The following is a 19,075-nucleotide window of genomic DNA, read 5'->3' as shown; positions in this document are numbered from 1 at the left end:
GAATAATTTATTCCATTTGAAATTTTTTTTTTTTTTTTAAAAAGTATAAACCTTTTTTCATTTTCCTCAATCACAATTTGTACAACTCAGTGTTTATGGCATTCGGCAGCAATAGTGTTTGTTCCTTAATCGCTTTCATCATCATTATTATTATTAATTATTTTTTTTCTGTCACGATAAATAGGGCGGCCGGGCGCAGGGCAGCGGCGCGGGGCCCTCGAGGGCGGGGAGGCGAGGCGAGGCAGCGTCGCCCGGCCCGGGCCCGGCCTCCAGTTCTCTCCCAAAAACCTCCGGCTCCGTGAGTAACATCCCGAGAGAGCGACCCTGAGGAGTGTGGCAGGTCCCAAATCCAGTTCTACTGTAAATTAAGCTTTACTCCACTGAAAATAAAAAGTACACCCACAAACAGTAATTAAAAAAAAAAAAAAAAAAAGCCCAAGTATGAAGCGTAGTCCTGTGTCCTTTACTAACAAAAATAACACCCCAACCTGCCCAGGTGGAGGTTGTGGGGACAGCGATGGCGGACAATGTCACCTCAGCAACGACTTCTCCAAAGAAACCCAGATGAAAACACTGTTGATGCAGCATTACTGTCAAACCAGACTGATATGCTGTGCCATACTGTTGTGCAGCAAATTATATGGTGCAATAGCATATTATTTTTTTTTTAACATTTTACTCTTATTTTTTGAAAGCTTTAAAATAATGTAACATAATATTTTGATATTACAGTATTAACAAATAGTGCTTGATTAAAGACATCTGTAAGCCTTCATAGCAACACATGAAGTTAAAATTACCTTCAGAGGTAAATATAGAAATACAATAATCTGCGCCGTAACGGACAGCTAAGTAAGAACATAGCTGAGGATTTAAATATAAATTCATTTATGTTTAATTATGTTAGAAAGATCTAAATGTTACAGCTACTTTAAAATGTAAGGGTTGTTCGCAAGTACAATTGGTGGCCTGCTGGTCCAGCGACGGGGGTTTCAGAAATCTAATTCAAGTAGTAGTGAGTCAAAGGTGACTAAATGTCTTAAATGCAGTAAGAGCTAGGTTAAAATACATATTTTTTTAATGGGAATGGAAGAATCTCAGATTCTTCTTTCATCGGACACTTAAGAGGAGGTGAACCTCCACAGCTACTTAGCAGAGCACTGCCAGGAATAGCAGTTTCTTGCAAGACCATTTTGAAAAGCTTTAGCTGAAGTTTTCAAACATTTAAGCCTGTACTTGCTGAAGAACCCAAGTTACTGGATTGTGACAATTTGATTTACAAACCAGCTATTATGTGGACTTCAAATAGTTAAATGAAAGTAGCTAAACAAAACAGTATGCCCAATGTAGTAGACGACTCCCTGGTGCTGGCAGGTTTGATATGTACATTGCCGGCTGTGACTATCACTCCAGAAATGGCGCCTCCTGATCTTTCCTAGTGGTTACAATATTATCATTTACTTTAACTGCTTTCGGGGGGGAGAAGTGGGAAACTGGCGGCTTTCACAGTTGGGAGTTTCACAGGGAAGGCTGTGGTGCAGGTGACAGAACACAGTTACACCAGTGTTCAGGCGGCCCATTCACTTACCTTCACGAACACAAGTCAGATTTAACACAAAGGAAGCCACACCAAAACGCAGCCCTTAGAACTTGGCTAACTGAGCCAGGGTTAAAAATGACCACTTAGCCACAAAGGTTAAAAAAAGGAAAAAAGCTAGATAGGACATATGCTTTGAAAATTCCAGTTTTAGGAGCACTTTTCCACTTCAAAAATCTCATCCAAATGAGAAAAAGCCTTCTGTAAGACAATAACGTGCTGTGTAATCTGCAGTACATTACTGTTATCAAGATAAAGTAATGGACAGACCCAGTTTTTAACTCTGCTTATCAAAATATGCTAACTTTTGATGATTGCATTCATGGTATTTTGAAGAAATTACTCAAAGTTTTCATCACCAATTGTACAACTTCTCTATACAAAATGAAAAAAGTTGCTAATATTGTATATACATGATTCAAGGAGACTGTTCATGTGAAAAAGAAAACAGCTCAGGCAGGTATTTTGCATTTACAAAACATGATTTTCATTAACAAAGTAAGTTTTGTAAACGCAAGCAAGTTCTTCCTTGTAGAGGATTCACAGCAGGTGCACAAACAGATCTTAAAAACTTGCTCCTTTAACGGTTTGAACCAGCGAGACGTACAGCATTGAGACCCAGGACACGGGTTATCGCAACAGGCTCAGGCGAGCACTGCAGGAGTTACGTTTTTAATCTGGCAGTCAGATGAGGAACCCATAAAAAGCCTGTGCAGTTGCTCTTCAGCACCCGTAGGGGCTATTTTAGAGCAGCATCAGACACTTGGCATGTGCTAGGAGAAAGGAAGGGAACTACGGAGAAAAAAAATGGTGACCGTAGATAGAGGAGTCGATTACGAAAGCCTTGCGATTTGTCAGTCCCTTCCTTAGGGAGGGCTCAGCCTCCTTGGCACACGCCCCAGCCAGAGCCTGAAAAGGGGATATGGGGAAGGCCAGACACTGATACTTGGGACCTTCACCACAGTGCCAATAATACATTAAAAAGGAAAATGTTCAGGGTTTTCGTGCTGTTTTTTTTTTTTTTTTTTTTTTTTTTACTAGTGGAATAAAATCTGAATACCAGAATTCACTGAGCATCTATATACACCACATTTTAGTTAAACACACACCAATCTTAAAGTCAAGATTGACTATTTTTGCATTTGTAAAATGGCTAGAGCTGGGCTAAATTTCAGCCTTACAGGAGACTTTGGATAAGATCAGAGTTTTCTGTGTGTTATGCCTCAGATCCACGTTTTATCGCAAATGTTGAAGAAAACAACGCAGTCCCCACAGTGCCAAGAATATCTAGGTAACAACAATGCACGATAGATATTCTTGTAATATTAAAACTTGTGTACTGGAAATAGATCTGAGAATCTAGCCACAGCCCTGAACCATAACACAAACTTCAATTGAAGAGTTTATTCATTTTATTCTCACTACAAGTTAAACCACCTACAATATCACTTATATATTGCCATTGTTACTCTGTAAAGGTGTGATATAAAATGCTGTAAGACCCGGTACCTTTTCAATTTATATAAACACAGTGAACTTCATTACTGTACATGTACTCTGCAACTACAGCTTAGCTGTAAATCCCCCACACACAATGGTATGGACATTAACCCCTCTATCCCCATTAAACTGTACATCAAGACAATACAAATTTACTGTCCCCACCCGCCCCTTACAAAAAAATAATACTCTAAAAGCAACCTACTGCAACTTTTAATTAAGACGATTACATATATTTTAGACCAATTGCTTTAAAGCAAGAAGGCAGTATAAACCTTCTAGGAAAATTTTTATAAAAGAGGTTAAGAAATATAAGACAATTTATACATTTAAAAACTTACAATAAATAAGAGATGCAGGCATTTTTGAATACTAGGTACTATAATCCAATACAAGAACATCTTGATGTTCCGAAGCCATAGGTTGAAACTTATTGTTCCTCACGTTTCTTCTCATCTCCATGCTTTTAATATTCATTAACCATGACTGGGTACTATGGCTCATTACTCTTCACAAATACTGTGGTTGGGGAAAAATGGTTAATTTTGCTACTAAAAATGTTATAATACACTTTCTGATCATCGTTCTAAAGTGTCCCCCATAGTCGATGACTCCAAGACAGCAGGGCGATAGGTGCCCCTCTTCTCACAAGTCAAAACAATATTTGCTGGAAGTAACAAGATTCATACCCCATCACAAACAACTTGCACTGAGAAGAATTATAACTTAGTCCTGCAGTGAAATATCCCTTTTCCTCATTTTTGTCTTGCAAAATTCAGATGAAGATCACAGCATATTCATGATAAAGTTATACAACTGATTCAGCACCACAAAATGAATTGGGAGACACGACCGTCTGTCCTGGGTTGCAGGATCACAGGTTAGCCAGGAGAGTGCATTGTACTGTTCCAGAACAAACCTGAAAAGCAAACAAGCTTCCATCAAGCCAACAGATTTTTCTCACCAGTATTTTACAGTCCTAATTTAATATAATCCAGTTGCTTCGGTATTAAAAACATAAAATAAGTTTGCCAACATTCTGAAATAACATGCCTTCAGAATTATTACAAGCAGTTCAAAGCTACACTTTCTTCCAGAGGAAAACTCTCATTTTAATTGTCTATGCTTAATTAATGTCAAGCAGTTCACATATTAAAAAAAGCCACAACGAAAAAAGTCTGATGCTTTCTCAACAAGTGTTCTACGTTTACATGAGTCTCTATAGACTCTCGTACTTCAGCATTTCAGTATTCCTACAAGATTGCCATGCAAGATTCTGGCTTAACTGCAACATCTTCCGCTCATTTATGCGCCATCATCTGTGTTACAACTCAAACTCTCTTCTAGCTTGAGGAATTCACTGTCTTTCAAATATTTTCAGTTGTAATCAACACTGATTAACGAAAGAAGGCCTTAGAGATGTTTGGTTTTAATTGCGCTGTTCTGTGATAAAGTCATCTTTTAATCACTCAAAGCACAGAAATTTATATTGTCTCTGTGATGTACTACGGATATTAGCAGCACAAATTAAAAACTAACAGCAAGAAAAATAAACAAATATGTAGCTTCACTGCAGCAGTTTTAAAAGTGAAACACACAATATTTTTTGCAAATAATCAATCATAAATACCTGAGCACATCAGAAGTTTGATTAGAATCAAGTGGATGGGAGTGTTTACTGTGGAGTAGCTCGTCTGATTGCACTGAAGGCACGTGGAGGTGCAAAGAGGCCTAAGAAAAGAAGGAAGATGCTAGAAATTACTGCCTGATTCAATTACACCATGTTTTCTTCTCTCTGTATTGTTGACCTGTACCTTGCAGTCACCTTCTATTCTCTGACACAGAAGCCAAACCAAACCTTATCCTTAGGCCATCAACAAGTTCAGGAATTATCAGAATATAAAGGAAATGCAGGCAGATCTCTCCTAAAAGCACAGTGCTAGTAGGAATATCTTTTTTTAATCCCTTTGCTACATTAAGCGATTACTTAAAAAAAGCAACTCAAGTGGCCCAAGATGTCTAGTAACATACAGACTTGGAAGTTCAGTTGCTTTCCATAGGACTGGGCTATTGATATTCCATACAGCTGCTTATGGTAAATAATAAATCCTCTATTAAAAAAAAAAAAAAAGTCTTTTATCAAAGCCACATCTGAGCTTAGGCCAAGAGGAACCGCTAATTCAGACACAAATAAGGCTGCAGAAGATATAGATATATCATTAGAAAATAAAGCGTAGTATTAGAGATGCTAATTTAAGTCAAAAGTGAATAATATTAGCATACAGAGAAACTTTCTGTATTAATGTATAGCCTTAAATGTGCCAAGGTATGTCGTGATTGTGCCATAAAAAGATAAGGGGATCAAACAATATCCAGACAGATGATACAATGGCTATCACTTGGCAACAGCCAACACGGAAAACCTAGTTTTTATGCTTTGTGCAATACATAAAGTGATTTATTTATTTATTTTTACTCATTGTAAATGAGATATTACATTACACTTATGTACTTCCCTCTCCACCACTGGTCCCCATGAGACTTGGGCATTAACCAGAGATCTGTTTAGAAACTCAACCTGTTCTTAACAATATCATAGCACAAAGTCAGAAAAAGTAGTCCAGACTATCATGAAGAAAACATCAGAAGAGCAGAGCCCTTCAGAACATCTGCTACTTCCATTAATCATTTTCCTTTCCTTAAAAAAAGCGAACATGAAAAGCCAAAGCTTAAAAAATTTAAAACCCGACCTCTCTTGAAACAAAGGCAGGCATATCCCAAGAGACATGTACCAACTTTGTTTTAAGCGCAGTAGTTCTCATAATTCAGATCCCTGCACAATTTTCTATGACAGATTGCCCGGGAAGATGCTGTACAGCCTGCTGAAGTGACAGTACCTTAAGAAACAAGGGACACTGATTTTGTGCTTGAGGACACGCTGACCAAAACCAGTCAGGCAATGGACCTGCTTTGGCAGTTGACACAAAATAACCGAGGGCCAATGGCTGTTGCAGTATATTTGTTACTTCATCATGAGATTCTGTTGAAAGCAATCGATCTGTACCTTGACCCTGTAAAACAACAGGCAACGGTTTAATATTAGGAGAGAGCACAAACTTAATAAGAATTATCTGTAGCTTTCAAAACTCAAAGCACTTTGAAATATCCGAACATTACACGAATCTTGCAAAGACAATCCCACATCCAATTGATTTAAAACATTTCGTAGGAACCTTTCATTCCACAAAAGGAAATTAGCAGATAGAGAAAAAAAAAAAAACACAACACACAACTGTGTATTTACTCTAATAATTACCTTGCCCATGTCACCTCCATGGGGGTAGTGGGACCCTGGAGAATGTACAGGGGATCCAGTAGGGGATGCAGGAAGAATATTTATAATATCAGGATCAAGATCATCTCCAGTGTCTAACAAGTCAAAGATTCCCATTCCATCTGCTCCATCTTGAAAAAGAACAAGACCAGTGAATTTCTATTTTGCCTACATACAGATACAACAATGCATTTCTGACATCAAGTGATTTTCCATATAAATCTGGTGGTTCATTAGAATAAACATTCTTATTATTGGGAGGGTGACAAGGACTTTTTTTGGTTGGTTTGTTTTTAAAAGAATAAATCCGATCTACTAACCGTTGTTTGTGTTAAAGGCCAGATCCAAGTTTTCAGTGGTATAAGTTGACGATGCTACTTGCACAGATGCAGATGTGGGGAACACCAGTATATGAGTGCACGATGTGTCCTGTGGGGTATTCAGCTGAGATGTCTGCATATTCAAAGTGGTGCTGCGTCCAAATACAGAGCCGGTCGATACAGAATCTTGGGAAGAGAAATCAAATGTTTCCTTAGTTTTGCTAAACCCGAGCCATGAGTTCCCTTGCCAAAGAGAGAGACAGAGAGAGTTTCTCCAGTACCTGGCATAATAATGAAGGACCCCTGTGGTTCCATTGCCACCAAACACGCACTGAGGATGCTGGGAGAGTCCGCAGCAGAGATACCGCACATTCTGCACATGTCTTTTAGTCTCTTACTGAGGGACTGAAGGTTTCGGCGACTCAGCAAACAACTCCAGTCTGAGGAGATAAAGGACACAGGTTTGTCTAGAAGACCAGTGCTTGCTGCAGAACACATATTTTATGTATAACAGTGTGAGGTGCAAACTTCACGTCTGCTGAGTTTTGAATACACAAAGGAACTCTAAAATTATTGAAGTTTTCTTCCAGGAACAGGGACAGACGCTTTATATTACTGAAAAACGAAAGCTTCAAATCAAGTTTTAGACTCTAAAAAATGCTAATGTTACCTTTTAATTCCCCATGTCCTATTCTTCCTAAACGGCCTATTACGACTCTCCATGGCAAAGAGCTCATCTGCACCAGTCCCAAGCACCATTCCCAGAGCTTCTGAAGACCAAGTCTGCGGGCTGAGCCCTTTTTCCTGCGAGCTCTAGAATTAAGAAAGAATGGAAAACAAAAGTAGAACTCATCTGCAACAAGTTTTTATTGCCACGTTTGGAACTTCTTACTTGTATTAACCTGAACATTCACAGGATCCAAGAACGTTAGTATTGTAGTACATCAATTGCAACTTTAGTTTGTTTTTTTTGATTAATCACATTCTAACACTGACATCAAAAGCCAGCAAATGTGTGTGGGAAGTATGAACACACATAGAAAAACACTCAAGAATCACATGAAACGAAACAGCATTCTTCTAGAAGTTTAACTCAATATGCACATAATATGGAAAATATCCATTTGCTTTAGCTAGCTTTGCAATATAGTGAGTCTACTGAAGCCAGAGTTATTCTTACAGCATCATAAACAGATTCTTCAGTGGAAGGAAAGAAGATACACATGCTAAAAATTAACAGTTTTGTTCTTACCTGTTTGGTACATCAATATTAATTATGCAAGTTTCTAACTGTTCTCCATAGAGATCTGTACAGGATGCAAGCAGCCATCTCTGATCATGAGACAAACAGTAGCCTACAAAAAGCACGTTATACTTCTGGCCAGCCTCTCCAAAAGTTTCTCCTAGTTCTGTTTGCTTGTCCTTTACAGGAGCCAGTATAAAAGGAGGGGTGTAGAGTCGAATACACTCAGGTCTCTATAAAGGTGACAGAGCAGACAATGAAGTTTCAGAAAGCAATGACTCCTAACAACTCTAGTTAGTTAACATGAAAGACACTGGTGATTTAATAAACCCGGATATTTCACTGATCTGCATGTTTACACAATCACGTTAACAATACTCACATCAGGGCTCTTAAGAGCAGTTTCCATGGCTAAACCTGGGCCAAAGCCAGTTAATGTTTTCACGTTGGTGGAAGTTGGAAGAGGTCTCCGACACTGAGTAAAAGCTGAAAATGCTAAAGATTTTAAATGCTGAGTGTAAATCTGCCGGTCTTCATGTTTCACAGGTTGGAGAAGGTACTGACATGGGACAATCTAGAACAGATTACAGAGGGGAAAAAAAAAAAATTACTGTTTCATCATTAGATTAACTGACTTTAACAGTATTTTGGTATGTTGCTTTTCCAGTTTTACTGTACAACCAAATTTCTCTGGTTCTTGGGTATCTCCTATCACTTCTTCCAAAACTATGGAAGACTTCAAGCAATTATTCTCACTGAAATTTTCTTCAGAGAAGAAAAGAATTTGTTTAGAAGAGAATCTTGATTATTCCTCCAAAAGGATGCCCTCAAACTAGTTTTGCTGCTACTGACATTACAGTTGGCTGTCTATCAGGTAGGAGCAGTGTCTAAAGCCCAGCAGGGTTAGGCTGGCAGCACAGACTCCGGTGATGGGACAAGCAGCTTTCCCATCCTTCACTCAGTATTGGAGTGGGCCACTACATTTCCTCTGAGACAAGGCCGATGAGTTTGGAATCTACTACAGGATTTGGCTTTGGTTCATCACACCCAAACTGCCCTAAAAAACTAGAGTCTTAATGATTTAATAGCCGTACAACTGTAAGTAATGTTTACAAAGCAAATGAAACTTTCACCTTTAGGCCGTTATTGCCTCCAAAACACAGCCAAAGATCATAGAATTGTCTAGATTGGAAGGGACCTTTCAGATCAGAAAAGTCCAACCAGATATTTTGTTTGGCATTTTTCTATACTTATTGGCTCACCTGCACAGAAATTATATTCTTGATGTTAGGAGGAAGAACTTGAACCATCTCTAAAAAGCAGCGCAGAAGTCCAAGCGTCCACAAACTAGATGAGCTACTGTTCTCATCCTTTTTTTCATATGTAAAAGGATCAATTATGTAAACTACAATTGCAGGCGGATAGGTGATAGCATGTGAATCTCCATCTGTAGGGACTCCAACTTTATCACGATCCATAGTGCTGGAAATTAAATTTTGAAACCAGTTACAAAAAGCTGTTTTATAATGATTTATTTTTCCTTTAAAATTAAGATCAAATTGTCAAAGATAAATCTAAAAGACCTTCGAATCAACTGTGGTGTAAGAAACAAGAAATAGTCTTTTTATTTCATTTTTGTATGTGAGCTTATCAGCAACTCAGTATTGCTTGCCTTTTCTTTAGCCTTCTTTATTACAGAAGCTCAACAGCCCATAGTTCTATTGCTTCAACTGGGGAAAAAGAATATCTACAAGGTCAGTCTCTCAGTAAGAGCTGTCTTTACTACTGCAACTTTGATACTAGGAAGTAGAACTTTAAGACGGTGCCAGTTATCTATTCCCCCCCTCCTTAAAATATAGAAGTTCTGTGAATTTTTTTCTCTTTAGAGAGAGTAGAAAAAAAGAGAAAGTTTATTTTTGTACCACAGCAGACACTGAGATGCAATTAGAACTGCAGCTAAAACTGGAACCAAAAAAAGTTCAGCTCCACCATGAATGAACTTTCATTCTCCCTAAAAAGCAACCTGGTGACTAGAAAAGAAATACAAGATTTTTATTGAGGGAATGAGATTGGCATAAATAGGTTCAGACTAGTGGAGCTGAGGGGTTGTTTTTTTTAGCTGAAGCAGGTTTGAGACTGCAGTACATTACCTTTCAGAAACCTCCGGATGGGGCTGCGCAGGCGCTGAAGTAGGATCTCCAGACATCCCCGCTGTTTGCAGTGTTGGCTGTTGCTGCTGTCCTCCTGTCTGCCCATTTTGGACTGTTGCAGCCTGAGTGGGCAGGGAGGCAGAAGTGGTATTGTTCATACTGCTAAAAGCTGGAAACGAAGAAGGCTTGCTTGTTGGTATCCCACTGCCTATATTGGCAGAAGAGGACGATGGGGCAGTGGTAGTCAACGTTGCATTAGCTGTAGTAGCTGCAGAAGACATGGCACTGTTTGATGTTGCTGTCATAGTACTACTGGTGGGAGCTGCAGGAGCAGACGACGGAGTGTTAGGATTTCCAGCATTCGCTGTCACTGGGGGCAGAGCAGAGGCTGGCTGGCTGGCCGGAGGGATCAGGTTTGTTTGGGAAAGTAAAGAACTGTCCAAAGGCTGAGAAGCAAGATAAGGACCTAAAACCAGAAAAAAAAAAAAGCATAAGTTTTATATTGCAGCTGTTCTTAAGCACACTTCATCTATGTAAGTCTATAGTTTTAACAAAACAGAGAGCAAACCCTTAGCACACATTTTACCTCTCAAAATATTAAGTTTTCAAGTTCTAGTATTCTCATAAGACTCTTTCAGAAATATCCAGAAATCTATTTTTAAAATATTTTTTTCCAGACATGTTGAATTGCTAGAAATCACTGCTTCAGAATTTAAGTCACCAATACAAAAAGATAACTGAAGTCCCTGTCACACAGCAACACTGCTGTTCCCTAAAGATACTGCTAGATAAAGAAGCCATTTTAGCATGTCTAAATATATGGGGGGTTGGATTTTTTTTTTCCCCCAAGCTTAAAAGCAAAAAGCTGTAACAAACAATAAGACTCAATGAATACATGCAATGATTTCTTATTCTCTACTGGAACGGAGGAAGTGGTTATCGTACGAAATAAGAAACACACAAAAAAATTTCATACCCAGCTCATATCTGCAAACTTGGGCATATAGTTTGAGTTTGGAAAATGCTTCATTGTTGGCATTAGCTGTCTGTGAGAACCATTCCGTGACCAGCTTCTCAGAAAGCTTCTTTGAAGCAGTAGGTCCAACTCTCATGATCCCATCAGGCAACAACTTACAGATAGGTCTGTGCTGACCCAGCCTGCATGACTGCAAAGAAGGTAAAATAGAAGATGCAAGATAAGGAATTTACAAGCCTTAAAAATCTGTTAAATATCACACAAAGGAGCACATATATATATATGAAGACAGGGAACTCGTAGTTTAGTTATGATATTCCAAAGTAACATTTCATTCTAGAATACTACACCAGTATGAAATATTTAATAGTGTATTTTATGGTTTATTTTCAGGTTTTCCCAAATGCAAAAAGACCAGGTTGATACATTATCTACTCTAATCTTAATCACAATCCGAGTAATAAATGCATTTAATTAATTAATTAAATGTAGCTAAAACAATTAAAGTGGTAATACGGAGTTTTACCACTGAGTGGCATTTATCAGATAAAGTCCCTCAAAACAGCTATTACTGAAAGGAATGGTGAGCAGCACGAACAACCCTTATCTTCCAAGTGCCCATTCCTAAAATCCTTTCTAGCAGCTTTCCGAGACAGCGTTCTGTGCAAGCGTTTATATCATCCGAGACAAGCCTGATAAGTAGTTATGAGTAACAGTCTTTCAAAAACCCATTTCACTGCTAACTGCCATAAATAATGTACCTCGTATATTGCAGTCAGATCCCTAAAGAAGCTTTTTGCTCCATTCAGCAGAGCCTCATTCTCAGGGCACACCACAACATAAGCAACATCTCTTTGAGATCCGTAAGGTTCCAACATCAGCCTTTCCCAGTACGGCAATGCAAACGGAGACAGCACCAGAAAATCGTAATCGTATCCCAACAAAAATGTTGGGATTGGCAGTGGTTCCGGGGACTCATCGGTTCCTGGAAAAGCAAGACACATTTTCCAATATATTAAAGCAGGAAGCTTAAAATGAACACCCTGCTTCTAGGAAACACGAACAGAAAAAACACTAGCGTTCCCAGCATCGAACAGGAAGTAGCACTGGTGATAAATGGAACGGTTCTCATTTTAACAGATACAAATGAAAAACCTGCATGTGTGATCCAACCCTCCGCAAAAAAGCATCAGCCAAGCATTTTTATTTGAAATCTCTCAGGGCCTCAAGAAGTTCCATAGTTGTTTAATACTTCTATCAGTATATAGACAATCAGGAGCAGATCTTTACTGTTCAGGAAGCTTTCCCCGCACAGTCTAAACAATCAGCAATCAAATAAAGGAGGGGGAAGAAAGGTAAATAATATAAGCAGGTATGTAAAGGACCACAGAAGGAAAAAAACTGAAGAACATGCATTTATATGTATAATTACCATGTTCTAAGTATAGCTACAAAAGATCTGCTGGTGAAAGGTCACTCTTCTATATAGTGATAAATCAATCTCATATGCTAATGAAGTCAGTTTATATCTTGAGTGCACCAAGTTTACCTTGTATCTGTAACTATGCATCACGTGTTGGCCACTCCAAATATTTATCACAGACAACACAATGGATAACCTCAGATCTTCAACACAGTTCTGAAACTACTGAGCAATAAAGCACATTTTTTCAAGCATTTCAAAGCTAGTATTTTTAACTATGCTATTTTTGGAGTAATTAAAAAGAGCGTAAAAAAAAAGAGAGCAATTACTGGTTTTGACATTAAATCCATCTTTGCAATTTCAGTCCCTCACTTGCAGAAGCATCAGGTGTATATAAACAGTGCAACTGAAGTTGTTAATTTTAAATACACATATTCCTTGAAACAGGAAATGAATTAAAGATGGAAATGTTTTCTCTTTTTCTAAAGAGAAGAATTTTCCCCTGTCTAATAGCTTTTGTTAGTTTAAGAAAAGGTCAAATGCTGCTCGGAATTCCAATAGGCTGAACAGCATATCCAGACCCTGAGGTTTGGTGGCCGGATCAAGCAGAGATTAACGGAGAGGAGACTACACAGCAGTTTACCGTAGGAGCCTCTGCCAGCCATTTTGTGAAACTGTTGCCACGTGAGGGGGCCTTGCACACCCCAGGACCGGACCGTTCGCTTTTTCTGAATTGCATCCTGAAGAACCGGCTGGAGCGAGAGGAGCATACGAAGGATGTCCTGGGAACACTGCATGCTCACGTCCACAACTGGAAGGACAGAAGATTGTCAAGGCCTATTGCAACAAGAGGGTACAAGAAAGCCCTCCACGAACAACCCAGAATCCTAAACCACCTTGATTTTTAAACAGAGTCACGCTCCGGAAATGTACATGCAGGCCACCCAAAGGCCATGATATAAAAAGTTAAGCACACAGATTTAGAGGTCTCCCTCTATCCCTTCTCAGCTACTTACAAAAAAACACAGATAGATTGTTGGTTTTTTTCTTGTAGTTTTTTCCCTTGAAAGCCTTACCAACTTATGATTTAAACTAAGGGAAAAAAAAACAACCCTAAAGTTAAAAAAAAATACAAACAAGTTGCACAACCCTTAAACTACAGTATTTCCCTCCAAATAAAGGAGGGCTGGGCAGACCGTCACCCAGTGCTCATTCCAGAGAAGCTGAGGGAAGCCTCAGTCACAGCCCATTTCATCAGCTTGCCACCACTATGCCATGTAACGTACAGCATTTAAGAATAAAAAGCTGACACAAAAATTGGTACGGCTATAATTATATAGCCTTCCATTTAGAAGTATCTTTACATCTTTTTATGCTAAATACCAAGGTCACAGTAACACAGTCTTCTCCTGGGTGGCCGAAAACATTGATTTATCTATAGCCTGGGCTTTTAAACTTAATCTCCCACCGATAAACAGAAACCTACCTGCATTTTACTGTTAGTCCTCCTCATCCTCATTAAAAACTATGAATCGCAGCTAACTGCTATCAAAGTTTCATATTTCACTGTTCACCCTGCTAGAGCTGCTACTTGAAAAGACTATTATTGAGAAGTAGTAGTATGCAAATGCACAGAATAAAGGGTATTCTATGAGACAGTATATCATTAGTCAGGCCCTAGAAGGAAAAATCGAAGGATCTCTGGCAGATCCAACATGCAGTGAAGGCTACAGTAATGCTTTATTTGCCACACATGCCATCATAAACTGCCCTCCCCCCTTAAAGAAGGGGGGGAACCAACTGAATCATAGATCTTGTTTAATTCTGCCACAGTAGCCTTGACAATACAGTCACCATTTGAGCCACCTACACTTCCTACGTACACTCATTCCACAGAGCCTCCGTAGATGCAGTCACCAAAAGCTGCTTTAAAAGAATAAGCCTAGTGCAGTGTTGTGAACAGTTACTGTGGTCTTACATTACACTTCAAATTTACGTTAGGAATTTACAACTGACAGTAGCCAAGGCCTACACTCTGCTTGGTGTGCGGTACAAGCACAGAATGTAAAAGGAATGGTTATTCTGAACACTGTTAAAATAAAAGTTTATGCAAGCATGCAGGTGGAAAAACACTCTTAAGCATCCAATATTCACGAAGGAAAATCAAAAAAATGCAAACCCTTAAAAAAATGCATAGGTGGACAAGTAGGAAATAAGCTGTTTTCGATATTTACCATTTCTTTTTGACCAGTGGTGCAAGCAAGTAGTTTTCACAAGTGCTTCATCAACTTTTCCTCCTGACATATTGTCCATGAACTGCCGTCCATGTTCCAAGGCTAAGTAGCAGTCATTGCAACAATCCCTTTCTTCTACGCGTACCAGGTTGCTAACTGCACCAACTTTGGGAATGGCATCTTGATCTGCTGCTCCAAACGGTGAGAACAAGTTGGTGCATTGATCCTGCAGCAACAGTATTAACTCATCGGGCAGTTTCTCAGGTTCTTTCAGTCCTCCACTGCCATGTTCAATAGAAGTAGCTCTGAGTGCTTCAAAGCGTTTTTCTGCTTCTTTGCCGCACTCCGTATTACGGCCTAGAATATCCAATTCATCTTCAAGAAACAGTCCGGAACTGTTGCCAAATTTTCTATTCATAACAGCACTGAAACCACAGGTACACCTATACTGGGCCTCTTGTGTTGGATCAGGAATGTAAACTCCAACATCAGCACCTTTGATGTTCATATTGCAAACACATATGCAGCAGCTGTCAAAGTTACAGTCTTTGAAGAGATTCATTACAGACTCCGAGAGGATGAGATTCACATAAAGACTGTGTGCCTCTGGAATGGAAGGCACAGTTGCAGGTTCAACAGAATTAAGCGGTCTACATGTCGATGGCGTGGAAGCTGGTGAGTATAAGTCAGAGTTCTCATATTTGACTGAACCCTGTGCACTTGCAGGTCCACCAGCTCCACGAGGTGTTCGAGGAGTCCTTGGTGTTCTAGGAGTTGGGAAACGAGGGGTGGAAGGAGAAGGGAGAATTCCAGCTCCACTGTTACTGGGAGGCGCGCTACTTGGTGGCATCCCAAACGGAGTATGAGTTTGTGGCGTGTACGCAGGGCCATACTCTTGATCCATAGTGCTTCCATCACTAACAGCAGCCACAAGAAAAAGGAAATACTTTAAGTACACAACATACTGGTTTTGAAGTTTAAGTCTCAAATTTCTAAAGAAGGACCTTCCTAATTAATATTTGCTTTTTTAAACTAGTCTTTCATAATCACAATAATCACAGCAAGACTTTCATTCCCTAAGGAACTTCAAGAGCATTTGTTCTAAATGACTTTGCAGGACTCCCATTGACAGCACTGTTAAAGAATCTTTCCCCGCCTCCTTTCGTCTTTTCCTTTGCACAAAGCTTCCAGGAAACAAGTGTGGTCAGAATAAATTATAAATTCTGTGGATACAAGGAGTCTAAAGGACACGTTTTTTCGTTCATGTTTTATTTACACGTTGTGTTGACACACACTAAGAAAATATTCAGGTTCAGCTGGATCCATGAGGAAAGTATCACCTAGAAACGTTTAACATTTTCTTTCCTAAGCAGCTGAGTGTCACCAAAGACCTATAAGGCTAACGAGACCTGGAAACATATTGCTTATGAACAACCCTAATAGAAGCAATATCAGTATTTACTCCAAGATTTAACATTCATGTAATTTTATCAATAAATACCTAGCCTCCTTGTTGCCTAACCCATTTACACCAGCTACTAACACAGAAGAGAAATAAGAATAAATATTTTCTTCAAGAAGAACTGCCATCAAGATCATCACTACCAAATGCAGATTACAGAAATGCCTACTGCAATACTACTGTTACCAGCCAATGTCACACCGGGCATAGCTTGCAATCAAAGATGTTTTCCTCATGCCAATACAGCTGAGATTACTACTATTTAAGAAAATAATTTAAGAAACAGAAACACCACCTACTAAGCCCTTACAGTACCTACAACACCACCGCAAAAACAAAGTCCCAAGTTTACATTTATCTTGATTGTTACCATCTTCATTACTTATTAAAACTGGACTTGCACCATTAAGCTTCCCCAAGAAACCTTTAGATGAAACAACGAATAAAATGTATGCACAGTTAAGGAGCTATTTGAGAAGGTAGTCTCTTACAGTAAGGTTTAATCATAAGGATTTTTTTAAAGGCTCTTGTCAGCTGTATAACCACAGCGTGTCTTTACAAATACTTCTCATTACAGATTTAGCAACAAAGAAAATATTTAGGGGTACTTCCTATAGTGTGGATAACCGACCACCTTACAAAGCTTAAACACTTGTGGCACAGGTCATACCCATCTTTGATGAACGGCATGGCAGGTCCCGGAGGAAGTAAATCCAACTTTCCCACAGTCCAACTCTGGCGATAAATGCATTCTTCTGGCAGTTTGATGGGAGGAAGACACTGGCTAGGAAGCGTCTTCAGTGGTGCAAACATGGAACATCCCACTAGAGCTTGACAATTCTCAGGTTTATAAACATAAGAATAATCCTAGAAGTTAGACATGGTAAAGCATCAGCATGTAAATTAGATACTTCAGCAATTAAAATGCTTCTCAAAAAAAAATGTGACTAAGTTCAAGCATTAGCTCTTTAACATTAAATCCTGATATAGCTGCAAAAGAGAAAGCTAGATTTATACACACATAATTCGTACCCGTGGTTCTCCAAAAAGCAATATGCCAGCACAAAACAAACAATGAACTACAGTTACTGAAATGCATTTTTTCAGCTTACTAATGGCTAATTATGTATTACTCTTCCTTGAAGTTTAAGTGATAAAATACTACATACTACTTACTAGAACGTGCATTACCTACCCCAGTATAACGCAGGGCACAAGTTACAAGTTGTACTTAGTTTCCCACAGTTCCTATTCAGGATTAAGTAATAAATGGAACAGTAATAATTAAAAACATTTATGAGGACTATCAGCACTACCTACCTTTATTTCAGCAGGTTTGGGGCTGCAGAAACCCTCATCTACTTCAATTCTGAACTGAGCTCCCACACTAGAGCTATTCCCTTCAAGTACTGTTCCTCCAAGTGTAGTGTCCATACTGCCATATTCCTTGTTATTCATGTTCATTGGAGAAAATCCCATAATATGTTGTTCCAATGAAGGTGGAGTTGGATACATTTTATGGAGATCTGCAGTGCCTAATTTCAGATTAGAAGTAGGCTTTAGAGCATGAAAGCATTTTGAAGTATTTTCTTTGTCTTAAAATTTCAGTAGAGCAAACGAAGCGTATGTTTCCAAATTCCCACAACATATTAGCAATCAAATGTCTAGAGATAGTATTCTATTTGGAAAAAACAAATAAAGCTTACTTATGCATGACAGTGGGTCTAGGTTTCCTGCTTTTGCCTCTTTGCAGTTGGATTTGTCATCAGCGCCATTCACTGTTCGTTTAGATCCAGGCTAAGAAAAAAAAAGTATTGTAATACAATCACTTCAGACACGAACACGCGCTCATATTTCCTGCTAACAGGAAATTTCATGTGCAGTGTACGTACAAAGCTGAGACTTTGTATAATATTTAGAAAAATTAAAATAAATCAGAAGCCCAATGGCTTCAGAACGCAGTTGGGGTTACACTTGTCCTCCCTTAACACTTTTAATTCAGAGAATGCTCTCCCATCTAATCATGATGCTATTAAAATGAAAGACCAGTTATAAAATAACTCTCAGCCTGTTAGCAGAGATATTAAAAAAAGCTAGATAGGGCTGCCCACTATCTATCAGAAAAAAAACAACACTCCCAAAGCCATGCTAACATTACTGATGTTACCACATGAACAGGAATAGAAAAGATAGAGAAACACAAATCCTGGAACAAGAGGTACAGGGAAGAAAAGCTGTTAAAATTAAAAGAACAAGAGATATTTTACAATGTTTAGACAGTACTAAAGTCTATAGAAAACAAGAGTCTTCATGTTTAAGAGCAAATACACTTGCTTTATGTAACGATGACCTTTGATGGCTATTAAGATCCTTCAGCCCTTACTCAGCTACAGCTCCCATTAAAGTTGATGGGCATTTTGTCTGGGTAAGGGGATTTGGGATTAAGCACGGAGCAAAGCACAGTTCGGAAAAGACAACTGATTACAAACAGTATGGAAATAGAAACTAGAAAGATAATGGATTCAGAGCTACCAGAGACTGCAAGAGAAACTGTTGCAAGATAACAGCTGCTTCAGTGAAGCAGCTTATTTGGCAAAACATCCACATGTTTTAATGCTTGTTCTCTTTCATAAGTTTTTGTTTTGTCTCAGTATTACCTTTAATGACTAGCTCAACAGAATTTAGACCATAGGAAAAGAACACCAGTACCACTGTCAAATCTGTAAAATTATAACTAAAGGTGTAGGCAAGAAGCATATGCTGTCTGTGGACAGTAAGGATATAAGATCAAAAGCTTGTTTGTATCAAAAATATGATTGTATGAGTTAACCAGAAC

General features: G+C 38.8%; 1 protein-coding gene across 2 annotated transcripts in view; it reads right to left on the bottom strand.

Moving 5' to 3' along the window:
• Nucleotides 1-2,607: 2,607 nt before the first annotated feature.
• MED13 (mediator complex subunit 13) overlaps nt 2,608-19,075 on the bottom strand; it is a 54,404-nt gene continuing 37,936 nt past the window's right edge. For both annotated transcript variants that reach the window (XM_074593921.1, XM_074593922.1), the window contains 18 exons: nt 17,946-18,036; nt 17,560-17,774; nt 16,910-17,106; nt 14,778-15,694; nt 13,187-13,354; nt 11,882-12,105; nt 11,121-11,310; nt 10,145-10,610; nt 9,257-9,476; nt 8,377-8,568; nt 8,004-8,227; nt 7,422-7,564; nt 7,033-7,191; nt 6,752-6,937; nt 6,414-6,562; nt 5,995-6,168; nt 4,728-4,828; nt 2,608-4,016 (listed from right to left, as the gene is read on the bottom strand). In XM_074593921.1, the coding sequence (XP_074450022.1) occupies nt 3,884-4,016; nt 4,728-4,828; nt 5,995-6,168; nt 6,414-6,562; nt 6,752-6,937; nt 7,033-7,191; nt 7,422-7,564; nt 8,004-8,227; nt 8,377-8,568; nt 9,257-9,476; nt 10,145-10,610; nt 11,121-11,310; nt 11,882-12,105; nt 13,187-13,354; nt 14,778-15,694; nt 16,910-17,106; nt 17,560-17,774; nt 17,946-18,036 (4,149 nt within the window). In that variant the 3' untranslated portion in view covers nt 2,608-3,883. The remainder of the gene's footprint in view (nt 4,017-4,727; nt 4,829-5,994; nt 6,169-6,413; nt 6,563-6,751; nt 6,938-7,032; nt 7,192-7,421; nt 7,565-8,003; nt 8,228-8,376; nt 8,569-9,256; nt 9,477-10,144; nt 10,611-11,120; nt 11,311-11,881; nt 12,106-13,186; nt 13,355-14,777; nt 15,695-16,909; nt 17,107-17,559; nt 17,775-17,945; nt 18,037-19,075) is intronic.

The sequence above is a fragment of the Larus michahellis genome, chromosome 7 (genome assembly GCF_964199755.1).
Source record: "Larus michahellis chromosome 7, bLarMic1.1, whole genome shotgun sequence".
Classification (NCBI taxonomy): Eukaryota; Metazoa; Chordata; class Aves; order Charadriiformes; family Laridae; genus Larus; species Larus michahellis.
Note: the sequence above shows the minus strand (reverse complement) of the source record. Positions and strands in the feature narration are given on the sequence as shown.